General features: G+C 31.0%; 2 protein-coding genes across 2 annotated transcripts; one reads left to right on the top strand and one right to left on the bottom strand.

Annotated features, from left to right (window-relative positions):
* The first annotated feature begins 9,345 nt into the window (after nt 1-9,345).
* Nucleotides 9,346-15,456, top strand: LOC107893542 (lysine-specific demethylase JMJ25). Its single transcript, XM_016818575.2, has 14 exons — nt 9,346-9,815; nt 9,893-9,976; nt 10,066-10,166; nt 10,277-10,376; nt 10,905-11,046; nt 11,143-11,206; nt 11,302-12,013; nt 12,126-12,455; nt 12,901-13,474; nt 13,671-13,822; nt 14,136-14,208; nt 14,289-14,374; nt 14,732-14,851; nt 15,210-15,456. Exons 1-14 carry the CDS (start codon nt 9,486-9,488, stop codon nt 15,273-15,275), a joined length of 2,934 nt encoding a protein of 977 aa, XP_016674064.2. The 5' UTR covers nt 9,346-9,485; the 3' UTR covers nt 15,276-15,456.
* Nucleotides 15,457-17,079: 1,623 nt separating this feature from the next.
* LOC107893543 (zinc finger CCCH domain-containing protein 37) lies at nt 17,080-25,424 on the bottom strand. Its single transcript, XM_016818576.2, has 12 exons — nt 25,024-25,424; nt 24,049-24,296; nt 22,402-22,461; nt 22,226-22,303; nt 22,078-22,140; nt 21,791-21,985; nt 19,771-19,808; nt 19,628-19,674; nt 19,373-19,524; nt 18,073-18,126; nt 17,665-17,796; nt 17,080-17,486 (listed from the first exon to the last, which is right to left on the bottom strand). The coding sequence occupies exons 1-12, from the start codon at nt 25,196-25,198 to the stop codon at nt 17,349-17,351; spliced, it is 1,380 nt and encodes a 459-aa protein (XP_016674065.2). The 5' UTR covers nt 25,199-25,424; the 3' UTR covers nt 17,080-17,348.
* Nucleotides 25,425-26,397: the final 973 nt, after the last annotated feature.

Raw genomic sequence — 26,397 nt, 5'->3', positions numbered from 1 at the left:
TGGGGGGAAAGGGAGAGAGAGGGGAAGAGAGAGACAGTGGACGATAGTTTTTATAAAAGCTTTGAAAACCTCAAAATTAAGATTTTTACAATATTCATTTTTATTTAAAATTTTCATTTTAAATCAAGTCACATAAGATTTTATCTCTCATTTAATCGTCAAATTAACGATTTTAATTACGGAAAGCCTTATTGATATAACATCGATAGTTTGGGATGTAATTAGAATGTTTTATAATTTAAAGATTAATTTATAATGATGATCATAGTTTGGAGATATTTGGTGCAATTAACTCTTAAAACTATGTAAATAAACTATCATAATGTGGTTCAATAGTTGTTCAATTGAATTCATATGATAAAATGGGTGTGTAATAAAAATATATTTCTTAAGTTATTAAAATTTTATGCAAAATTTAATACTAAAAAATGTTATACTTATAAAAACAAAAATTCTATAATAATGATAATTTAATAAAATTTATTTTTATATAATCTTATATTTTATCAACAAACACATAAATTTTATATTTTAACCAAATAAATTAAATAAAATAATTCTATATTTCATTTTTAATTTACATTTTCGTAACCTAATATATTTGAATTAAAGATTCATGGTTTATACAAAAAAGAAAAAGAAAAACCCGAGTATGATTAGATCTTTATTATTTTATAAATATATAATATAAAAATATGAATTATTATCCTATAATTATTAGTGGAACAAATATGGATTGATGTAATATGTTTTCAGTATATAATAAAATAATTAAAATAAAAGACAAACAACATCAATTTTTTTTTTACTTCTGGATAAATAGAATAATTACTAAAAAAATATATATTAACTTTTTAATAAATTATAAAAAAAATATAAAATTTTAATAATAGTGTGATTAATTCGACTTAAATTCAAATAACACTAGATATAATCACATCTTATCATGAGTCTAACACGGTAGATTCTTGATATTATTTTTTTAATAGTCTGACGCGGCGCTGCCTGCTGTGTGCATGGGAATGTGTGGTTAAAAATGGCGGGGGGTGATCTGAGGGAATCTTTAAAGCCTGCATTTGGTAGTTTCTATAAAACTACATTTTGGAGTTATTTGAAGAATCAAATTCAAACATAAAAACCAAATACCGACTCATCCACTCACACATCCGACAAACCCCATTTTTAAAGCATTGTATTGTATACAAACAAAACAAGAACAAGAAAAAACAGACCAAAGCGGGCAATTACTATGACCAAACGGTAATGCCAAAACCATTGTCGTTGCTTTACTTTCTTCATCTTTATGTTTTTTTAATTAACCAGTCTTAAATATATGAGTTTTATAACATTATCCCATACTTGGGTTACGCTCTTGCCTTCTTCTTTAACTTTACATCCTTGACGTCTTTCCCATATTTGCGCCTCTCTTTCAGGGTCTATCTACAGTATTAATGAAATTGGATAGGAGTGAAGTGAAACTAAGTGGGGCGGAAATTACTTTGTTTATTACGTGGATCTTATATGCTAACATTGGTTACATCTACGTCACCCCACTCTATCCACTTTACTTCATTAATGTTTTTTAATTTAATCTACTAAACGTATATACTTATTATTGACCATGATAAAAGTATATACCTATAGTTTATTCATCAACATAGTTTCAATATTATACAATTGATATTACAACTAAGTAAATACTATAATTCCTATCACATGAGTATGCGTATAAAAACTATATATACATTTTAAAATAATATATAGTGTATGGCTTGAAACTATTTAATAATTACACGTAAAATACGTTTAATATTAAAATAAAAAAATAGATTAAAATTTAGAGTAAAATGAAATTGAAACAAATAAATATATCGTATTAAGAATACTAAATGTACTATAATTATTTATCGTGATGTTGCCATCAACCCTAAGTTGATGTTGAGTTAATAAAGTATGTGTACTCAGATAAAATGTATAAAAAATAAAATAAAGTTTTGATTGATAGGTAAAGTTAAAATTTTACTAATACAATTGATATTATTTCAAATTTAACCACGTGTAAATAATTTATTGGCTTTTTAAAAAAATAAAAATATTAAAATATTATTAAATAATATAACTTATTTTAATGATAGAAAATATTTTTATAATTTTTTAAAATGAATTGATGTTGAAATGATTCATGATATCAACTCAATTAGAGAAATAAATATTAATATAAAGCCATAAAATCTTGAAAGAATAAAAATTTAATCATTCAAGAAAAAGAAAAGCAAAACTTTATTAAAACTGTCATACTCCAAAAAAATCACATTATTTTGTATCCCTTACCAACTTATAATAAATAATTATTAAGTATTAAAACTATATTTATACTACATAATAAAATATGTATTAAAATTATTTATTTAAACAAATTAAAATTAAGTTTATGTCAAAAATTGAAATAATATTTTTTAAAAATGAATAAGATTTTAAAAAAATAGGATCTCTATTTATATCACAATTATATGTTTAATAATGTATTACAAAATGATATTTTTTTTTATTTTTTATACTAAGAGATAAAGATGACACAGCTTTTAAATGCGTTGTCTTTAACTCGACATCATTAAGAAAAAGTTAATTTGAAGGTAGTGGATGTTATGAAAAAGAAGGGTAAAATAGGGAAATGGCCTCTTAGAGGAAGATATTTTTACTGGGTGAAGCATTGAATATCCCGATGAAATTAACGGCATTAATGCGTTGATAATAATCTGGTTCATTGCCATCCATGTTACCCAAACATGGGTGTCAGTTGGGGCATCAAGGAGCCCTAACCGCACCAAAGCGTGGTCCCATTTTTATCCCTTTAGTAGTTGAAGATGGTAGTTAATCCCAACTTCCATTGCATAATTACACTTATCCAAAAGTTGACTACTTCATTCATTTTTTTTCCAATTTATACGAAAAAAAAATGTGCTTAAGACTGATTTGGTCTAACTTTAATTATTATTATTTATTAATTTCAATTTTTTTATATTAAATGAATAGTAAATTTGAAGGGAGACACCAGAGGAAGTTAAGTCAAAAATGATTTTGAACAAAAGAAAAATAAAAAAAAATTGACATCTTATCTGTCCGACTCATTAACAGATACTCACTAGCTTGGAGTAGTTGGACAAGTCCAAAAGAGTCAATTCAAAATTAGAGGGGGGCCCTCGAAACCCTAAAGGAAAAATAATTTAATAATTTGGATAACATTAATTACAAAAGATAACAAAAAGGAGCACCAAGTCTTTCAAAATAATTGTGGAGGTAAGAGGGATAGACTTGGACAGGTAGTCTAACACATACCTTAATACGGGAGGGGACACAACAGTTACCTACTACTACCCCTCCCTCCTTTTGCAAGCATGCTACAACCACGGGAACATTATTAAATTTTTATTTTGGACCCTTTCTTTTTTTCTTCGTCCAAATTGCATGATCTTGTCTGCCCACCGAATTCATGCTCTTAGGTGCCTTTTCCCACATATGCTACCGCAATTTTTGTGTGTTGCATTCATTCCGTTGTGAGATTGGGGCCTAGGGGCGAAGCTAAAATTTCTTTTAAAGGGGTCATATAAAATTTTAATTTTTATAGTTTATATTTTTATAATTTGTAAATGATTAAATCAGATTTTTATAATTTTAAGAAGGCCGAAATGTAATTTTACTTTTACTAATTTAAAATTTTTAAAAAATTTCAAGGACTAAAAATGAAATTTTACATTTTAAGGGGGCCGGGGCCCATGCCAACCCCCCTCTGGCTTCGCCTCTGTGGGGGCCCATGAGTTTCTTTTTATTTAAAAAGTTATACTTCATATATTATTTTACAAAATTCATACATTATAATTTGTTATACTCCTATCTCGATTTGCACATGTAACAATATAAAAAGTGATCGAAGAAACACCCACAGAAGGCCCTCCACCTTATGTTGTTCGGATGATTATCTAATGACCAACCACCTGCACGTTTCGTATCACTTACAGAAAGGATCATCCATTATTAATCACTTAGTTGGACCGTCCGTTAAGCCACTTACTAACGTAAAGGGGGTCCTCTTCTTCCTTCTCAAAAATCCTAACATGATAGCCTTCATCCTTCTTTTCATTCTTTGACTTCTTAGACTCATTGTCCCTCAATGGTGAACTAGCCTCTTTTATACCACCCGTTTCTCCTTTTTACATTCTCCCTTATCGTTAGCCATCATCAACATGATTAAAATAAAATCTAGATTAAAAACTTACACATAATTATCAACGAGGTCTTAGCTCAATAATGATGACAAAATTGAGCTTTGGGACCTTTGAGGTCTTAAGCTCGAATTCCATCTTATACAAAATGTATGAGTCTTCTTAATTATAATTAATTATTCAATTTAGTACTTCTAATGATACGATTTAACTTTAAGAAAAACGGGCGCATAATTTATATTTGGTGAAGAAGGAAACTAACTACATGTGAGAAAATTATATAATAAAGTAGCATATTTTTTTAATGAAAAATCTATAAATGATCCGCTAAATGATGGAAACTGTCTTTTTCCTAGAGCAAGTTCTGTTGCGGTTAATGAGAGAAAAACTGTTGGTTCACGTTCCTGCAAAATAATGGTTATTTAAATGAGGACGGTTGGAGTTGTGGCAGTGGGTAAGTTTATGACCAAAGATGATAATTTTCAGTAAGCATGTGACTTTGCTTGTCATTGCATTTCCTGCATTTTAAGGCACATGGTTTGCACCCCAAGCTTAGCCTAACATGGACTTGTCGGCTATTATTTTGATGCATATAGAGATTTTTCATTTTTAAAATTTTGTCGACATTAAATTAGGAGGCTTTTGTAAACCAAATTTGTTTGAATTATGTGGGTGCCCAAATTCTTGGTCTGTTTACTTTGTAGATCTTATGGTAAACTCCAATGGCCCACTCCAAGTAAGGTCTCTTTCAACTGATTTTGCATCTAAAAATAACGATATAGTAAACAAAACTTCTCACCTTCTTCTTCTTATACATATATAATTTCTACAGTTTTTAGATTTTATGGGGCAGGGTTGAAAAAGTGATTATTTTCTTAATTTATTTTACAATATTTTAATGTGGAATTTAAAAATTATTTTTAAAAAATGCTATAAATCTTATTATAATGCTAATTTTTAAATATTTTTATATAAAATCTTCAAATAAAACAACTAAAAAAAATTAAAAATTTAGACATAAATAATTTTTTTTGTACAAGATTCAAACTCAAATTCTTTTTGAAGAAAGTGAACACTCACCAGTTGATCACAACTTAGATTTCATGAATACGAATCCTTTACTACTACACCAATGATTTAATTAATATATATATGTTTATATAATTTTTTTTTCTTTTGGACGTTTTATTATTGTGGCATAATTTAGTAAAATCTATAAAAGAACAATTTAAAACCTAAAATATATCTTAAAAAAACCCCACATGTGATAGAGCTTGAACCTAAGATATCAAACTTCTCAAATCTTCAATTTTTTTTTTATTTCAACCAAAACTTCATTTTGTTTTATGTAAACTATTTACCATATAAATCGCATTAAAATTTAAAGTCTAAAATTATATTATAATAAACTCATAACATAAATTAATTTAAATAAATACCTAATTAGGTACAACCAAAGGACAAAAGCTCATTATTAAATGTAAAATAAATATATATTATAAACGAATTTGAAGAATTTTTTGAATCGATTAATATTTCTTTAATTGTTTAATTAATATATTACTTAATTTTTATTTTAAATATTATAATATTATAATATCAATGTTACAATTTAAAAAAATTATACAAATATTTGGTCAAAATAAAATAATAATTTAATCATTATTTATAAGATTACTAAATAAAATTGTAACTATAATTGAAATTGAAATTGAAATTCATCGCTACATTTTATTTTGATTGATATTTGATATTTATATTTTTTTTATTAAAAATAAATTTATCATAACTTAAAATTGAATTTTTCCACTTAATTTTTGTTTGATAAGATTTTCCTACTAAACTTTAAAATTTTGATTGAATTTTCTCCCATGAATAACTAGAGTGGTAAAAATTAAAATTATGTTGTAAAATTTAATTACATAAAAGTAAATGATAAATTTGTCTATATTTTAAAAGCCCATTTGCAAAATTTAACCAACATAAAAGTGTTCATGGGTCACATTAGTCTACTTGTGATATCAACATTATATATAGTTATCCCAACTTGATTTGACTTAAAATATAATTTTTAAAATTTTCCCAACAGCCAATCATATGAATTAAAATTGATAAAATTAAATTATATATATTAAATGTATAACTTTTATAAAATACAAAGATTAAAATCGATAAAATCTATATCTTTTGCAAAGTATAGAGAGTAATAGTAGAATATATAACCTTTGTTTTTTTGGATGGATTTCAGGCCAGAATTTGGGCCCTATTCCTTTGTTTTTCTGGGGTTTCTTTGAGCCTGTTCGACTGTTCCCTCCTTCTATGAAAAGCAACAACTAAGAATAGGTTTCTCAATTTACCCATAAAAACCAAAGGATTTGACTTAGATCATTGACATTAATCACATTTTTTTTATTCATTTGATTAAAAAACACTAAAATTTATAAATTAAGGGGTAAATATTAAATTTATACGTAAATTTTAATTTATTGTACAATATTATACATAAAATTTAATTTTATGTGATTTTATACATGAATTTTTTATGTGTTTCAATTTTCATTAATAACTAACAATATTATCACATTAGTATAACTTTATGTTGATATATTACATACACAAATAATTATATTAATCCAATACGAAAATAAATATATGCATTTATTTATTCAAATGTGTACAATTAAATCAAAATTAAAATTTTATGTATACATATGAACTACAATTTAAATTTCATATATGTAATTGCACCAAATCAAACTTCATGTATCAAATTATATATTAGACCAATGTTAATATATAAATTTAATATTTATCCCTAAAACTGATGAAAAAAAAGGTTATCTACAACTCTTTCTAAGAATTAAGGTAATAGAAAAGGATTTTCTAAAATAAAATAAACCATTCTTTCAACTGACTCGAACTTACATTATCTTTTAATAAATAATAATTATATTGGGGTGTTTTAATTTTTCTTAAAAGTTATAATTTTTAATCACTAATTTTAATTTCTTTTTTGAAATAAATAAGAATAATTCAAATATAATATATATCATGTTTAATATATATTGTAAGCAGTTTACAATGTCAATAATACCACATTGCAAACACATATATAATATAAACAATTTACATAACAAATTCTTTATAATTTGTGTAATTAAAGTAGGTGCCTAACCTATTGATTTATACATGAGCACTTGAGATTTTTAATTTTATTTTTAGGAATAATTATTTTTATATTTTATTATTAAAAGTTGTATTTGAATCAACATATTTAAATTAATGTAACTTTCTCCAAAAATTTCAAATGAAGAAATATAATTATATAAAGAAAGTGTAGTATTATGAAAAAAAACATACATTCTGCCATAAAGTATGTATAAAGAGAAACATAATTTGGTGCTCAACCATTCATTGCCTATACGTAGTTCAAATTATATCATTTTTATGACTTTTTGTATCGTATAGGTAAAATAAATTTTTAAAATTTCTTTTTTATATATTACAATTTACAAAGTATACAAACATCTATTATAACTTTTTAATATAGAGGGTTACACCTCTCTACTATTGAAATATCAGTATTCACAAGGCATAACAAATTATTTAGTTTCCATTTTGTACTGTATTGCTTATATTAGTGATTAAATGTTGGGGTGAAGCTAAAATAATTTTTTAAAAAGTCAAATAAAATTTTAATTTTTTATAATCTATATTTTTATTAATTTTAAATTTTTTAAATTTTTAAAAGTTCTAAATAACAATTTTCCGCCCTACCTGCGCCTAGATTCTCCTCTTATTAAATGGGAATAATCCATCTCATTTGTGATAGCAAGGTATGCTTTCATGCTGTAAATTGAGCTATATTATTAAGTTAATGATCTATTAAGTGAAAGTTGAATGCTTTTCATGTATTGTTTTATTAGTCCAATGCATCAGACTATCGGAAAACAGCTGTTGTGAAGCAAAATTTTGGTAAGGCATTAGAATGACCCTTCCTTATAGGCTTTCTAAACTTATACAAATATTTTTACAGCATTAAATATCAAAAGAATTCCAACTAATCAATTTATACTGTATTTAATTATCAGTAACTATTATTTAGCTAAAAGATTTTTTAAAAAATATTTATACTATTATTATATCACGAGTTAATTTAATATCAATTCAGTTAAAAAAAATTACGAAAATATCTTTCTATAGTTAAAATAAATTATATTATAGTGAGATTTGGATCCATGGCATTTGAGTATATAAAATTTTAATTTTATCACTCAACCAAAAATTTGTTTTAAAATATTTTGTATGTTTTAATTTTATCATGCACAATTTGTTACCTTTAGCAATTGTATATATTGATATTATTATTGATTGAATTCACGTTACAAGTTAACTCAAACATCAACTTAAGATTGATGGCAAAGCCGTAATAAACAATTGTAGGGTAGTTAATGTTCTTAACCTAATGTATTTATATATACTAAAATTCATTTTTAGTATTATACATATTGCATGCAGGGGCATTGCTAGGAGGGTTGGCAGGGATCTCGACCTCCCTTAAAATAGATTTTTTTTATTTAAGCCCCTTAAATTTAAAAAAAATTAAATTAATAAAAATAAAATTATACTTCAAACCCCTAAGTATGATAAAATTTTGATTTAATTCTTTAAAAATTATAAAGATATAAACTATTAAAATATATTTTTACTATCGTTCCCCTAAAAGAATTTTCTGACATCACCCCTAATTACATATGCTAGTATTAATTAATTTTATTATTTATTATACATTATTTTTAAACAAATTCTTACATTGTAAATAAATAATTTTTAAGTGTAGTAGAATTAGAAATTTGAGTAATATTATAATGCTTACCATTATAAATTTATTTATTTATTTAAAAATGATGTAAAACAACTAAAAATACAACTTATTGCAGATCATTTCAACATTAGAAAACGTTAAATTTTCAAAAAATCCATTCAGGTAAGTTGTTTTCCTCAAACAAATTCACCTTTATTGAAATAAAACCAAAAGCTAAATTTTGTTTCTTAGCTCCCAAGCTAAACCAGCATACGTCATATCGCACATCCTTTAAAAAGAACAAAACCCCGCTCGTACATTTATATCAACTAAGGTGCAGACTGAGGAGGAAACTGAAGAGACAGTTTTTCTCTGTTACTTTCATTTGACGAACACTGAACAAAATCAAAGGCATGAAAGAAGGGGAGGTTGTGGGAGAAGAGTAGTTCTGGAACGGCGAAATGGTACCTTTTATAGCACCTCCGGAAGAGCTTCAGTGTGCAAGAAACGGACGTAAATGGCGTTGTAGCCGCTGGAGGATCCACGGTGAATCATACTGCGAATTTCATTTTCTCCACCAAAAGAACCGTTGCAAGCAAAACCCTGCGAAAACCAGGCCACATAAGAAGAAGAGGAAGAGGACTAATCAAAATGAACGAGTGGAAGAAGAAAAGGGTATTTCTGTTTTGGACAAGGACTATGGGAATGGCGGAGGAGTTGAGCCTTGGTCACGGAGGACTAGGAATGCCAAGTTTGCAGCGGAGAAACAAGAGAATGGCCCCAAATCCAAGGTGTGTTTTACTTGTTCTGTTTTGTTTTTAAAGAGCTTTGTTTTGAAATGATGACTTTTTTAATGTGAACAACTCAGGGGAAGAAAGATGGAAACGGTGACAAAAGCGAGTCATTTTCAAGGACTGGCAATGTCTCCTCAGCAGAAAAAAAGGAAGTTGCGGTGAGCTTGCCCGTTTGGCTTTGAAATTAAAGGTTTCTCTCTTCTTTTTTTCCTTCCGATTAAAGGCATTGTTTTCATTTGGAAAGTAGGGTGGTGGTTATTGCCATCAGTGCCATCAGCTCAAAAGCCGAGTGCAGTTCTGCCGCAAGTGTCAACGTAAACGCTACTGTGATTCATGCATAAAAAAATGGTACTCAAATCTTCATCTTTTTTTATTTTTTAAAGCAACGTTTTAATGGCCAACAAAAAAAATGTCTTAATTCAGTGTTTATTGTCACTAATGAAGAGATTCGAATATAGGTACCCGCGGTTTCCAGAGAAAGCCATAGCTGGGTCCTGCCCATTTTGCCGTAAAATTTGCAACTGTAAATCATGTTTGCGTTCGGACCAACTCATGAAGGTTAATATTCGTAGTTTGCTATTTAATTATGTTTCTTTCAAGCTATAGAATCAACCTGAAATGATTAAATGGAAAATCTTAATATTTTATTATTAAATAAATGCATGGAATAAGTCTATAATAACAGTAGAAATGATTGCAAAGTAATAAAGAAGAAAAATAAAAAATATGCAGATTTTATGTGCAAAACGATAATATTGAAAAACAACAATACAACAGATTTGCGGCTATGTTCAGTTTTTAAGGGATAAACAACCCGTCTAATAGAAGAAGTATAGTTCTATACGAATACAACTTGTGCACATTGATCTTTTCAGGCTGGATCAAACAGGATTGAGTCACACAAGTCTGACATGTCAAATGAACTCTTGCATAGTCCTATACGAATACAACTTCTGCACATAGAACTTTTCAGGCTGGATCTAACAGGATTGAGTCACACAAGTCTAATATGTCAAATGCACTCTTGCTTCTATTTTGTGATTTTTATTTTAATGACTACCAGTGGGTTCTTACACAATCTAATAGGACGTCAAAAACTCTGGACTGCCATTGAATAAAGAAGAAAGAATTAAACACTTCAAGTATCTAATCTCCTTGTTGTATCCTTTCCTGAAACAATTTAATGAGGAGCAAATGAAGGAAATAGAGCTAGAAGCCAAGATCCAAGGTATGAAATGTTGGGGTTAACTGATTATTTGAGTTGAATCAAAGACACCAATAATTCAAAAATATTGTTAATATCAAATGATGAATGTTGCGGCAGGATTAAGGTCATCAGAGATGGAACTACTTCGGGCTGTTCCTAGTGATTACGAACGTTTGTATTGGTGGGTTTCATTCTTAATATAATAAGAAGAATGTTGGAATTATTTTTGGTCTTTGTTGAAATTAGCTTTGTATTATCTGTTTCATTTTATGGCAGCAATAATTGCAAAACATCAATAGTTGATCTCCACAGAGTCTGCCCAAAATGTTCATATGAGCTTTGCCTCACTTGTTGTTGGGAAATTCGGGGTAAATGCTTGCGAAGTGGAGATAAAATGGTCCAAAGATATCTTGACAGAGGGAGAGCTTACTTACATGGAGGGGAACCTTTATCATTAGATAAGGAAAAGAACAAGACAAGCTCTAGGAAACATGTCAAGCTACCATCTGAGTGGCAAGTAAAGGGAAATGGTGACATCCTCTGCCCAGTGGAGAAACTGGGTGGTTGTGGACACAAGTGCTTGGAGTTGAAATGCATGTTGCCAGCCAATTGGGTTTCTATGTTGAAAATCAAAGCTGAAAGATTGGTTAAGTTGCATAAACTTGACAATGGGCTTGGAACCTTAACAGGACATTGTTCTTGTCTATTTGACAATGAGATTGGTGTTGTGAATGAGGCAATACAGGAACACAGTAGTAACGAACGCTTGTATTCTCCTTTGGCCAAAGATTTACAACAGGGGGATCTAGAGCATTTTCAGTGGCATTGGATTAAGGGAGAGCCAGTGATTGTTAGGAATGTTCATGAATTAACCTCTGGCTTAAGTTGGGAGCCAATGGTACTGTGGCGTGCATTCCGTGATATATCAAGTAAGAAAGGTTCTTCAAACGTTAATGTGAAAGCAATTGATTGTCTTGACTTGTGCGAGGTAAGTTGTTTCGATTTGCTATTTGCTTTAATGATCATCATCAAATATACGTGATCTAAATGAGTATCATTCTGTTTCTGTCAATTGATATTAATTACATTTTAAAATGCAGGTTGAACTAAACATTCATAAATTTTTCATGGGATATTTAGAGGGTTGTGTACATAGTAACTCTTGGCCTCAGATTCTGAAACTAAAAGATTGGCCCCCATCAAATCATTTTGAGGAGCTCTTACCACGCCATTGTGCAGAATTTGTCAGTTCCTTGCCATTTTTGGAATACACGAATCCTTTCTCAGGCATCCTCAACATGGCAGCAAAATTGCCCGCAAACAGTTTGAGGCCAGACCTTGGTCCAAAAACATATATAGCTTATGGGTTTGTTGAAGAGCTTGGGCGTGGAGACTCAGTGACCAAGCTTCATTTTGACATGTCGGACGCGGTATGAAAATTTAGTATATATTGCAATATCTTGCTAAGTGGTTCGTTAGAGAAATGCTTTTATTGGAGATTTGGTGGCTTATGCCATATTTTTGAAATCATCAAGCTTTCTATCCTAGTCTTTAACTACATTTAGGATTTTATTAACAGTTTTCGGTATATGTTGCAATATCTGAGTTTGAATTGCTCATATGTGAAAGAATATGAGCCTTTAGCTAGCAGCTTCATTTTAAATTAAACTAATGCAACAATGAATCCTATAGGGGACAGCCCATGGGCTAGAACTTGAAACTCTCAACTTTGAAGGCTTAGGTATGAATCTTGCAGAGAGAGGCAATTACTTGGATTGAATTTTCTATTATACTTGCTCCTATCGTCTCTGCTGAAAATTAAAGCATTCTTCTTATATGAATACATAACAATGTGGTTGCTTTTGTACAACTCAGGTGAATGTTTTGGTGCACTCAGCTGAAGTGATTCATACCTCTGACCAGCTTGCTGACATAGAAATTTTGAAAATGAGGCATGTAAGACAAGATCAAATGGAGTTATATGGCAATTACAAGGACTCCAATTTGCCTTTGGAAGAGCAAGTAGGTATGGACTTTTGGCCAAAAGTTGCGAAGCATTCGAAGATGAAAAGTATAACTAGCAAGAAGGAAGTGAATCCATGTCAATGTTCAGATTCAACAACTAAATTGCTGATGAAAACTTTAGAATTTCAAAATGAAGAGAATTCTAAATTGGATAAAGAAAGCAACGGGAGAATTAAAGAGGCTCATACCAGTGATACCTCATTTTCAAATATGCATTCTCCTAATGGCTGGGACGAAGATTCTTGTTTGCTGATGAAAGGGCAAGTTGATGCTGATGTCATGGTTAAAGTTGTGAAGTCGCCAAATAGAAAAAGTAGAACTAGAAAGAAGAAAGTGAAATCTTGTCAAACATCATTGTTGGTTCAAAATGAAGAGGAATTAGAAGTGGGTGAAAGTAATGGGAAAATATATAAGACTCATTCTGGTGATTCTTCTTTCTGAAATATGCATTTCGATACAATTATACCTGCTTGAGTTTTGATTTCTCTTTTCATCATTTTCATTGAGTTGGACTGCTCTATAAATCTGGATACAGTGATCTATCTCTTTCATTTCTCCTTTCTCAATAATGCCTATGAAAACTAACATTTGCTTATTTTGTTTCTGTTCTGGTTCAACAGATACCGCTATAGATGTGTGTTTAACAAATGAAGCATCTGGAGGTGGGGCTCTTTGGGATATTTTTCGTAGGCAAGATGTTCCCAAACTTGAGGAATACCTTAGGAAGCATCATAGAGAATTCAGGCATGTTTATTGCTCTCCAGTGGATCAGGTAGCTACCCTTTCACAATTATATGCTTCTGCACATTGGCGTGTTTGTAGTGTCCCATGGTAAACACTTGGATTGCCATGTACCGGTCATTTCTATTAAATGTATTACAATTGTTTTTCTGGAATGATTGATTATAAATTTAATTAAATCCTAAAGTTGAATCATAAACAGTTTTTCCTTGCATTTTAAGACTGGTAAGCAAAAGATCATTCCCTTTTTAGCCTGATAGACCTACTATCTGATCTTATCTTTAAGAATTTTGTTTGTAATATATGATAGTACGAACTAGAATGAAAATGAATTTATGTGACAGGTTGTGCACCCGATTCATGATCAAACTTTCTACCTGAACATGCACCATAAGAGAAAGCTCAAGGAGGAGTTTGGTTAGCACTTTATTGGGTGTTGCTCGGTTGCCTTGATTATTTCCCTTTCTTTCATAGAAAATTTATATGCTTCTTTGCAGGAGTCGAGCCTTGGACCATTATACAAAAACTTGGAGAAGCGATCTTTATACCTGCTGGTTGTCCTCATCAAGTGAGAAATCTCAAGGCATGTAAAATCTTGGAGATACCTTTTAATACAAAGTTGACAATAACCTAACTTTGATCTGAAATTGCATTTCAGAGTAGTGACTTTTTGTTGATAGAGATGAATGCAATTTTCTATGTTAGTTGGCCTCAGATGAGAGTATATAATGTTGGGTGTATACAATATGGTTTCAAGTTAGAACTGATATCCTTCCATGCAAGCTTGGTTGACCAATAAGTTTTGTATTTACTTTCAGATTTGTAGTGCATTGTTTTGTGTGCTACTGTATTATACACTTCATAGGAGTTTCAGTTTGATTGCATCCTTGCATAATATTGTTATTATTATTCTGATTATGTATATTTTGCCCCTTTGCAGTCATGTACAAAAGTTGCTCTTGACTTTGTGTCTCCTGAAAATATTCGTGAATGCATCCGTTTGACCGAGGAGTTTCGAGTTCTTCCACATGAGCATAGGTCTAAAGAGGACAAGCTAGAGGTAAATTATTTCATAACATTATTTTGTTGAATTATATCGTGCACTTCATGGAACTTTCTTATACATCATGTTTCAACTTTGAAGATCATTGGCCTCCTGGTTTTAACTTTTCTAATGCACGCATGTTATTCCCTTCATATTCATGCTCTGAACAAGTATTATGAAATATTACTTTTCCTTCAGTGTCACAGCATCAATGCTTAATGAATGTAAAAAAAGACGCATGACAAAGTAATGCTCAAAACCAAGAAAAATAGTTCTCATATATATATACCAAAAATGAAGCTTAGTATGTGCATGTTATCCATCTACAAACGGGCGAACGGTGTTTTGATATTACACCCTTTATGTGAAACAGGTGAAGAAAATGATGCTTCATGCTTTGAAATATGCCGTGGAGGAATTGGAGAAGCTCACTGCATGAGTCTCTTAATCCCCATCCTTTGAAATATATTTGTTCTAAATATTGCCAGGCAGCAACAGTGGTAGGTGTCATAATTTTTGCAAACAGATTTTGCACCTAGCTTGTTAGAAGTTTCTTCTTTTCGTTGGAGGTCTGTATTTACTCTTTTCAGCCAATGCATGATTTAAACTTATTATATTGAGCCAATGGTTTAAGAACAACCTCTTAATTTTTTGAGATTTAGCATAAAGCATCTGTGTAATGCAAATGCAGGCAATTTAACGTGCATAATGAGAAAGATTATACATGGATGCCAAATTTATGTGTTCTATTTTATCAACCTTAGCATTCTTCAAAGTAACAAAATCTTGAAGATGCTAATGGCTGCAAAAAAGACCACCGAATTTTTATGGTGACAATTGCCACACGGTGGGTCGTCATCAACAATGTTTTTTGTACGCTTGACTTCTTAAAAATATGACGACTTTTAGAATCTTTTGGTGTATCAAGTTCATTAAGGTAGTGATTGAAAGTTAAAATTTGAGTTCGGATTTTAAAACAGTGTTTATAATGTATATATATTTTATAAATTCAAGCTTAAATTTTAAAAGGATCTTAAAACACGTATTTATAATATTTTTTTGATAAAACTCATACTATGCAATAATCTAAAGACATTGATTCTTTATATTTTTTTGATTTCAAGTTGTATTTTTTATCTCAAACTAAACACGGTGGTCATCAACGTAAAAAAAAAAAAGGAGAAAAGTTGAATTTGCTCGAGTCTTCTTAATGGTTTTCCCCCTTAAATTGTTTTATTATAAAATTATTATTTTCATAAATAAATGTTGAGAAAAATATATATTTATTTATAAATTCTTTTTTTGTAATTTTGTATGTATTTGTTATCAAAAAAAGAATTTTTAAAAAACTGATATTTAAAAGTTTTTTTTAAGAATCAAGAATAAATTAATAGATTGTGTAAAGTTGAGGGTTAGATTTGTTGAATTGTTTAGAATTAGGACCTAATTGAGAAAATTAATAAACATTGGAGAGCTAAAATTTATTATTATGTCAATAGAAAAAAGAACAAGCCAATATTTTGTTAATAATTTAATGGAAGAGTAACCAAAGTATTAAAGTTCAATAACGTTAGTGACTAAAATATAAAATTCTAAACTTGAATAACCAACAAATTCATAGGCTTATAGCATGTCCATATAGTAATTATTTTCAACAAATTCATGTTTTTTTTTCTTTTTACTTTCCAAATATATATATTGAAATCTAATTAATTTATTCATATTTTATTCTTACCATATATAGCAAATGAAATCCAAAATTTCAAATTTAAGTTCCCAAACATTACATAGAAATCAAACCTTTCAGCAAAGTAACCCTCAGATAAGAGATTTTACTTTCATTTGATGAAATCGACCAAAACCCTAGTATAAGAAAACATATGTAAGCAAAGTTTACATCAAATTTGTAACCCCAAAATCAGGATATCACCTAACCAAAGTTGAAGTTGGATTAAGGATCAAGTGCACTGCAGTGTCAATCTTCACATAATGTTGCCACATTACCAATCCAATACTATCGAACTGTCTAGCAGCAACTTAATCTAGTCTTCTAAGGTTGATTAAGGGACCAAACCATATCCGATCATAAGAAAATCTGAAAATTCAACTGATCCTGAAATATATCTAAATGGAAATTCAAAATTATTAAGATGCCAGAAAACCCTAAAAGATTTCTACACGACGGAGATGAGCCAACATCATGTGGATGATGAATAACTCAATCTTCCAATCCAATACTTCAATTTCAAACGGGAACATAAAATTACCGAATATCTATTAGTCCAAACACCAATACAACTGCAAGCAACAATTCAAATACTACCATGGCATTGTGTTCTCAAAAATTAATTGACAAATACATTAAATTCACATGGTCCACTCTAGGTACATTCATATTGCCCATCCACTCTAGGCATCATGCTAACAGACCTTGATACAGAAAGCCCTATAAACCCGTATAAATCGTCATCACAAAGTAGCTTCCCATAGCTGAGTTTTCATATCATGTTCCTCATCCCGACATTGTTGTGGATGTTCCTTGTACTCCAGTCACAGACATGACCTCCCCAGGGGGCGGGTGATCAAATTTGCATGTTGCACCATACTTGCATGTTCCAGTTTTCATGTAGTACGGACAATGAACAGATCCCTGTCAATGTATCCCATGATTATCTCAATAGCATTGACGAAAAGAAAATTACTATCTAAAACTATAATCTTTATGCTTGAAGACAAATCCTAGACGGATGGAAATCCAACAAACAGAGAAAGAAAGGCACAAGTATCATAACCAAGTACCAAAGCCATTAGGGAAAAAGAAAAATCACCTCTCTTCTAGGTAATCCAGCAAGAGTGAGCTTAATAGCTTCCTGAGAAGCTTCGTTGGTTGTTAACCGATCAATGGGGTGATGGAACTTGCATCTATCTCCAAACTTACATTCCCCGGTCTTCATATAGTACTGCAATGTAAAGAATTAAATGGGGAAAAAGTCATCAATAAGCATATTGATTCCTATGATGCAGGTAACATTACAAAGTAAGCCAAAAGTTTTTCGAAGGTAATTTGGATGCTTTATAGCATGAAAGAATTCTGCAGCTCTAATCCAAGATCAATTGTATGAGAACTATCTTGATGGTCATTAGAATACTGGGTGACAACAAGGTATTCAAAATAATAATTAAAAGACAGACATATTACAGCTAGAAATTTAAAAACATAATGGATTAATGCGCACATCACATTCAGTCTGTCCAGGTCTCTGAGGATACACAGTTTGAGTCCCTACCAACTGCAATATGTAAACAAACAAAACGCATAAGCAGTTAAGCAAACAATAAAAATTCAGAATCATCAAGCAAAATATCTCCAACGAGAAAGTTATTGTTATTCTACAGTAGACATTTTGGCAACCCAAGAAGGAAAGGTTGAAGCTAAAGATTACTCTAGATTTTGGAAAATTGTATCTAAAAGCAGCCCAACACAAAAAGGTTAGGAACTTGAAACCACAGAAGACTGAGTGAAACTAGAGAGAGAGAAAATGCAACTCTATGAACTTGAACAAAAGAATGTAGCATATGAGTGACATTAACAAATAGTAGCCCTTGGATGAGACTGTGACCCAGTTCCAATTGGTATTACACTGAGATTGCAAAATCAGGCAGAACTGCAGTAAGATTGGAATTAGCAATGGCCCCATTATTTCATGGGAACACCTGCAAACCAGTGACAATGTAGTGGGAAAATGACCTGACCCTCAAGAAAATATTACCAAAAATTATTATTAATAAAATATTTACTAGTTTATTTTTTATTTTTTTTATATTTGAAATATTTGGAAAAAAATCTGTTAAACTTGGCATCTTTGTTATTTAACAATAATTAACTTCAGCATTTGACCCAATGGTAAAAGCAAGTATCCTCTGCTGAAAGACAGCTTTAAACAACTCCTTGCTATATATATAGACCCACCCCTCCGACATATCGAAAAAAGGTTATAGAACTAAACTCTCTAATTCAAATCGAATAACTATGCTTAATTTCAAATTAAGTTTAAAACAAGAAACACTTCACCCTTTTTCTAGCCACCCAACCTTGTTTAAATTGTATAGCCTTAGAATGGAGAACCATATCTGGATCATACTAATGCCAATCTAGCTAGCCATGACTGAATCTAATCATGGCAAGCCAAACTGAAATCTAATAAGGCTGATTTAGGACTCAGAGAACTAAATGCAGGAATAATAGAGAAGAAAAAAGAAAGAAGAAAAATAGGAAAAAGAAAAAAAAGGATAATTCCTTTTACTGTTTTAAATGAAAAAAGATTTCAAAGATAAAAATTAAACAAATTTGTCAAGGAATCATCTTCATATTGAACATAATTTTACGAGGAAAAAGTTTCTGGAGCAGGATGGGCCTCTCACAAAAAAATGGCCAATAAGTGGTTGGGGGCCCTTGCCACCAATAATAAGAGGGAGAAAGGAAGAGCCCCGGGGGGGGGGGGAATGGCTATCATGAAACATTAAATCTCTCATTACCGTTGGCATTGTTTGCTGAGCAAGTAGAGCTGTCTGACTTAATCTGGGGTCAATTGTTTGATATAGAGAAGAAGCTGGATTAACAACTCCAATGTTCAGATTACTGGCAGATGCTATAAGGGAATGGCCTAGTGCTACAGGAGGAATGAATGCTGCACAAAAGCTCAAATAATGTGAGGCACAAATACTGAACATGACATTTGGAAACTTAAATTAATTATATATTCAATATCACAAACATTGAAGTTAACATACCATTCCTATCAGGATGATTGTACCGGCAAGTAGAACCATACTTGCAACTAAAATTGAAAAGGTAAGTTAGAAAAGTCAGAAGTTCGGATAATACTCTATTGTTATTAGATTTTAAAACAATTTGCCATAGGGCTAATATATACCTGCCAGTTTTCAGGTAGAATGGGCAATCTACTTCATCCTGTCAAAAGCAAGCATAAGTTATCTATGAGCTCTTCATAAACCATGTACTTAAGTTCATAGGAAATACAGTACCTAACTACCACGAAAGTGAATAAATGGACAAAGCAAACAACTGTAATGTTGATTAAGTGCTTTTTTCCTAAATATATGTATGAATAAACATTCTAAAGCTTGAAACATCCTTCAACATCTATTTTGTGTTTCTTCAATTTCATATCTCATCAAAAGAAATTTGACATAAAATGAATTTAAGCAAACATCAAAATTGAGAATAAATTGAAATTTATAACAGAAAAATCAACACAAACTATTCTTTTATAAACCAGTCTCATATCAAGGACCAGACCAGCCACACTCTCCTGGAACCATCTGGCTTATTGATCTGACAACATATATGGAACCGTCAAAATGGATCAAGAAATAGATGAACCAATGAAATTGTAAGCCATTGAACCAGAATTAAGCCAAATGGATTTTGAGATTGAGCTTTAACAACTTAAAGACTTTCTAGCCTAAATCTTAAATTTCTGCACTCATAATTCATAAATTAAAGTTTAATCTACCACCAGCCAAAAACTTCAGGTTACCTAGCAGGTTACTGAATCATATAAAAAAGCATAACTTTGAAGCTAGATCTACAGTTTTCCCATCATCCAAAAAAACCACCACAGCTTCAACCAGTTATGTAAATGAAGCTTTAAAGAGGAGATTAGGGCTGTACAGTTACCTAATCTAAATTTAGTAATGAAGCTTATCATAGGGCTTTAGTTGCAGAGAAATTACTAGGGCTGTTTCCCAACATTGGACTTCATTTCAGTTTGACAGGTGTGGCCAATCTGGACGAGTCTTTATTCTCAAAACTCAAAAATAATAGCAGTACAATGAATATGGAATTTTCTTCATTTAATCCAACTGCTGGTTAAAAGGGATTGCAGTGGTTCTTCAATTTAGTGTTCTCAAGTTCATTGTCAAGACCATAGAGCTTTGTATGTCAGGAAGACCACAACGAATATTGCAGACCAAGACTTTGAGGAACCTTTAGATAGAAATGTACAACTACTAGATCCTATTGAATACCTAAGAATAAACTTGATCTTGGAAAGGATAGTATAGCCCACCAAACTAATATGATAAGAGATGATTTGGATGTTAGAGGCTGCTTAGAGATCGTAACAGGAATGAGATCATCAACAAAGATGGTCTACCCACTGAGCGTACAAGTGAAGTCCCTTTAAGAGTGTTATTTATCAAAAATATATTGGTAAATTGTGATTTGAAGTTTGTTGTGGTAGGGCTGATCCTATGTTTGAACATAAATTTCCTGATAGAGTTCATTTCCCTGCCTCGAAATCAAAACCACAAACCTCTTGATTTTAATCTTCCGCAAGACAGTTCCAATTATTAGGATGCTTCTAACCAATTGTTTTATCTGCTAGTATTCCTAAACAAAATTGTCCATGGGCAGGGATTCTTGATGTGCTTGCTGCTTCTTGCCTTGACAACTATCAACATTCCATTTGTTTTGCTCTTTTTATGGATTTTCTAAAGCAGACAGTATTTACATTCTAACTTTCCACAGTCAAGTTTTTTAATTCGGGAGAGAATGACATTCACTATTTAAGACATATTTTATTAGTGTTATTTCTAATTTGGGATATACATGGTACTTAGCATTTTATTATGGTTTTTAGTTTACTTATAATACATATGTTATGTTTGTTTCAATTAGGTTTTGTTTCAATTAGGTTTCAGATGAAGAATATTTGAGTCATTGTGATTTTCTTCCCTTGTTGATTGTATTCTGTTTTCTCCATAGTTCTGTTTCCGCCAAAATTTCCTCTATTACTCTAGATTTGTTTCAGTCTATTTCTGAAATTTCTGTTCTATATTTAATTTCTTTTCCCTACTTATTCTACATCACTGATGCATCTACTATTTACTAAAAGGGAAAAATGAATGCATGCCAGATCTACACATTACCGGTCTTACTGGAAGTCCTTTGGAATTATGATATAGTGCCGGCTTAATATCTCCAGATATTCCCCCAATCTTCATGGCTATATCACTCTGCTCACAGTTGACATTGTTTTGTAGGGATAACTGTATTTGGATATCTTTTGGGTGGTTAAATTTGCAGGTTGAACCAAATTTACATGTTCCGGTCTTCATGTAGAACTGCAAAAGTTATAAAATCAAGGATGGAAAATTTAAAATCATAATTGGTACAAGGGACAAGAAGCAAAAACCATAGGAGGTAAATATCTTACAGCACAAGGGGGTTCAGAGGGCCTTTCTGGTAACCCAGATACCGTTAAATTCTCAGAATCACCCTGAGAAAAGAATCATGACATTGTCATAAAGGGACAGAAATGAAAATAACTGCAAAGTAAGGAACCCTGGATGAATGGAACATACAGGAGCATCCAGTTTATCTTTTGGATGATTGAACTTGCACTTTGAACCAAACTTGCATCTTTGAGTTTTCAAAAAATACTGCAAAACCAATCAGGCAATAGAATGGGATATTTTAAGAACTAAAGTTCAACCCATTAAATACTCAAAAGCATAAAATTATAAAAATCACTTCTTACAGGACAATCTGGCTCTCCTGGTCTCTCAGGGAGGGATTCACCAGCTGGAACAGGTGGAACCTAAAGAGAAAAAAGAAGGAAATCAAACTGTATCACAATAATGTACACTAACTTGCCTTTTTGGCAATACCAGGATAGAATTTCTAACATAGAAAACAAACATGAGTAATAAGCTCATTGATGTGTCCACATGAGAGAAAAAAAAAAAGAAAGGTTAGACCAACAAATAACAGTGCATCTTTAATTGGAACAACCACATACTGCTTGTCCAGACAGGCATGCAAGTTGAACTAAAATAACAACTCGATGATCCCTATTATTAGATATGCACATAGTAAAAAAAAACAAATTAATAAGTACAAAAGTATATATTAATGGGATCTGCTCAGGAATTTAGAACCACAAGCTACTCCAAAAGAGCCAATCAAACTTAGACAAGCAGCAGAGGAAGCATGTTATTAATCCTAGGGTGTATCAACCTCTCCCTAGTTCCTCCACTACATTGAACCTGCCTAGCAGGAGAGACTGACAGCCATAGAGGCATTCCTAGAAATGCAATGACATGCACCAATCAGTGAGATGGGAGGTTGCCCCTTTTTATCACAGTTTTTTCTAGGGCTGAGGCCAGACAATGTCTCAGCTTCCTTAAAGTAGCTGCCAGAAATTCTTGAGGCAGGACCTTAAGGAGAAGCCCACTTTCTGCATTCCATCATTCTAGGTTGGTCTTATTAGTAGTTCCCCCCCAAAATCTCCAACTCCTATATTTATGCCCAAGAAGAGCTGCAAAAGGTAACTTGCTTTTTTCCACTCTCATTCTTGCAAAGTTTGAGAGAGAGAAAAAGAAAATACTCTTGGATAGTTGTGTCTATCTTTTGACTCCAGAAGAGGGTGAATCCCATTAGTCTCATAGCAATAGAAGGATGAAAATTTAGATTTACTTTCAATTTTGTAGACTTTAAATAAACAATGGAACTCCCAATTTCTTTTCTATTCAAAATATTATATTAGATGAAGTTTCTAAACAACTATTTCGAAGATACATACATAAGCATTGAATTTGTATCTTACAAAACCAGGCCATTATCTAACAAAAGCATACATCTAGGCCTGAAGATTGTTTAACGATTTGGGAGTTCCAAAGAAAGAACAAGAAATCAGATAATTATGATATTAAGTCTATATATAAATAATATTAATAATTATTCAATTACAATAATAACAAGAATGCAAAATTCAAAGTGAGGATGAATTTTTGGAACCAGTCTTGAAAAAGGGACCATTTCTCCATTACTTGGTTACTAGATATAGTTTAGTATACTGATTGAATTTTATAAAACATGCAAGCATAATGCTATAGTAGTACAAAATCTTTTAAATACTGGTAAAACTAAATACATAATCAGACAAGCCTCATAAATATGCTTATCCATGCATAATAGCAGCAATCATATACTTTAAAGGCGATAAGTAACATTTATATGATAATACTTTTCTTATTAATATAAAAAATGTGTAATATATAAAAGTTGAAAATAAAATTTCATTCAAATAGTAATGTTTATATTGTACCCAAAGAAAAGTAATTTCTATAGGTAAACTCCAGTAAGATTCATTATCATTGGTGTAAAAGATGGCAATAAAGGTCACCTCTTTCCAATATGGGATTCCACCCTCAGGAACCCAAATAGGATGGTCAAACTTGCAGCTATCTCCAAACTTACAGGTTCTTGTGAGCATATAATGAGCACAATCCTTTTCTCCTGGCCTTTGAGGATATATAGGTAAATTGCTTGCACTCTCCAATCTAGGTCGCTTGACTAAAGAGCTAGCAGAATACCAAGCTTCAATCTGCCCAAGTGTGTTTTGGGCATCCAAAATATTCTGATGGTAGAGAACTATAGTACATAGTAGTTATATACAACAAAAAGAGGAAATATATACGTTAATAATATAAGTTTAACATAAAAAAAATGCTTTTATATAAAGAAGATATAATAGTTTGGCAATTATATACCAAATAACAGTGTTAATTACAAATACTTTAAACTTTTAGTTTGAAAATATTACTAAACTCTAGAATTAATTAGAGGTACTGGGAGATACCTAACGTTGTTAACAGTTAAATACGGATCTAGATGACTTGAAATAATTGTACAAAAAATACATATATAAAGTGGAGTCAATTTTTTGAACAACCTGATTCAGGCCAAAAGCCCGTGGGTTCCCTTCCCAGATTGCATTAGATTAAACACCATATTAGAGTGAAAAGTAGAAATGTTAGTATAGGAATAAGCTCAATAATCATGTCATCATTGCTCCCTTCAGTGAGGAACGACAAAAATATGCAGGGATCATAGTTGAGTAGTTGGTATGATTATAACGGCATCAAAATCATTTAGTAGACAGAAGAAGAGCTAATCTAAAGTTCAAAATACAAGTAAAGGTTACCGCTAAAGATCACCCTTCCCATCAATATTCTTAACGAACTACGGCATCTAAGATTGTAGCTTCATAACAAGAAAAACATTCAAACACAATTAATAAGAAAGAAAGAAAGAAATTAAACTGAGAATCAGATTTGTGTAAGCAATCCGGAAATAAAAGCAGCAGTAGTTTGGTTACCTTGAGAGGGGCGTTTGATGAGTGAGGCGGCAGCAGCGGCAGCGGCAGCAGCGGAGGGGTGGAGTTGTTGAAGCAAATGAGACTGAGACTGAGACGCGGCGTCGGAGTCCAGATAACGGTGGAGAGTGGAGGCGGAAGGTGATGGGGATGAGTAACCGTAAAACTGGTTGGCCATTTGGCCACTGCTACTAACCCTAATTCACAAAATTTTAACTATGCCGTACACTCACTGCTGAATTAAATGTCTGAAATTATATTTTCTTCATTTTTAGATTCTTTTTTTTCCTTTTTATTATTTTCGAAGGTTATTTTCGAAGGCACCCCGGTAACAGCAGTAATGCCGCGCGGTAGGTCAGCGTAGCTCAATACGCTCTGAAAATTATTATCAGAAACGAAATAGAAATTTGTAAAATTTATTTTTAAAGTTCGAATTATATTTTTCCTAGGAAAATAAAAGAAATCAAATCAAAGCAAAAGAAAGCATGGTTAAACGGGAGAAAATGACGTGTATTTATTTTATTTAAGGGTAAATTATAATTATTTGTTTTCAACTATAAAAACTTCTAATTTTGTTACTGATTTATTTTTATTTTTGTTTTGATCACCCGTAAATTGTTAACAAAAGTGCTAATGTGATTAAAGGTGTTTAAATGGTTAATCGAACCAAAATTAAAAATTTTTTTTAACTAAACCGAAATTTATATCTTTTTTTTTGGTTTAATCAAGTATAAAACATATAAAATAAATAAATTTATAATGTTCATTTGACTAAATTAACCGAACTAGTAATAGCCTAATACATATAATATATATAATATTATTTATTAAGTTCGGTTAATTCAGTTCGAATCGGGTGATTAACTAAATTAACCATTAATTGAAATTTCAAAAAATCTTTAACCGGCTTCCGACTGAACTAGATCTGTTAGTCTACCGATTAACTGAATTAAATCGGTTCGGTCGGTTAATTCAGTTTTAACTGAAGTTTGAACACCCCTAGATGTTAAATTTTAAATAATTTAACAAATTTAACTCTTTACATTTACAAATTCAATCAATTTGATCCTCAAACACATGTTCATCATGCATCTAACCCCACCTCCATTATGCATTCATTCTTTTCCTCTCTTCTCTAAACTAGGGGAAAAATACCTAAATGAATCTGCTTTAGGTTTTTCAAAGTAGTTTTCAAAAAACCTAAATCATTTGTAATTTCATCTTAAAGGAAACATGGTTGTTGCTTTTTGTTCTTGTTCTTCTTCTTTTTCTTCTTCAACCTGTTAACTTCTCAACTCTACAACTCCAAGAAGAAGCCTTACTCTGACCTTTCTATCAACACTCTCAAATTGGGTATTTTTAGACCCACCTCCAACA

This window comes from Gossypium hirsutum, chromosome A13, assembly GCF_007990345.1.
Source record: "Gossypium hirsutum isolate 1008001.06 chromosome A13, Gossypium_hirsutum_v2.1, whole genome shotgun sequence".
In the NCBI taxonomy this organism is placed as follows: domain Eukaryota; kingdom Viridiplantae; phylum Streptophyta; class Magnoliopsida; order Malvales; family Malvaceae; genus Gossypium; species Gossypium hirsutum.
Note: the sequence above shows the minus strand (reverse complement) of the source record. Positions and strands in the feature narration are given on the sequence as shown.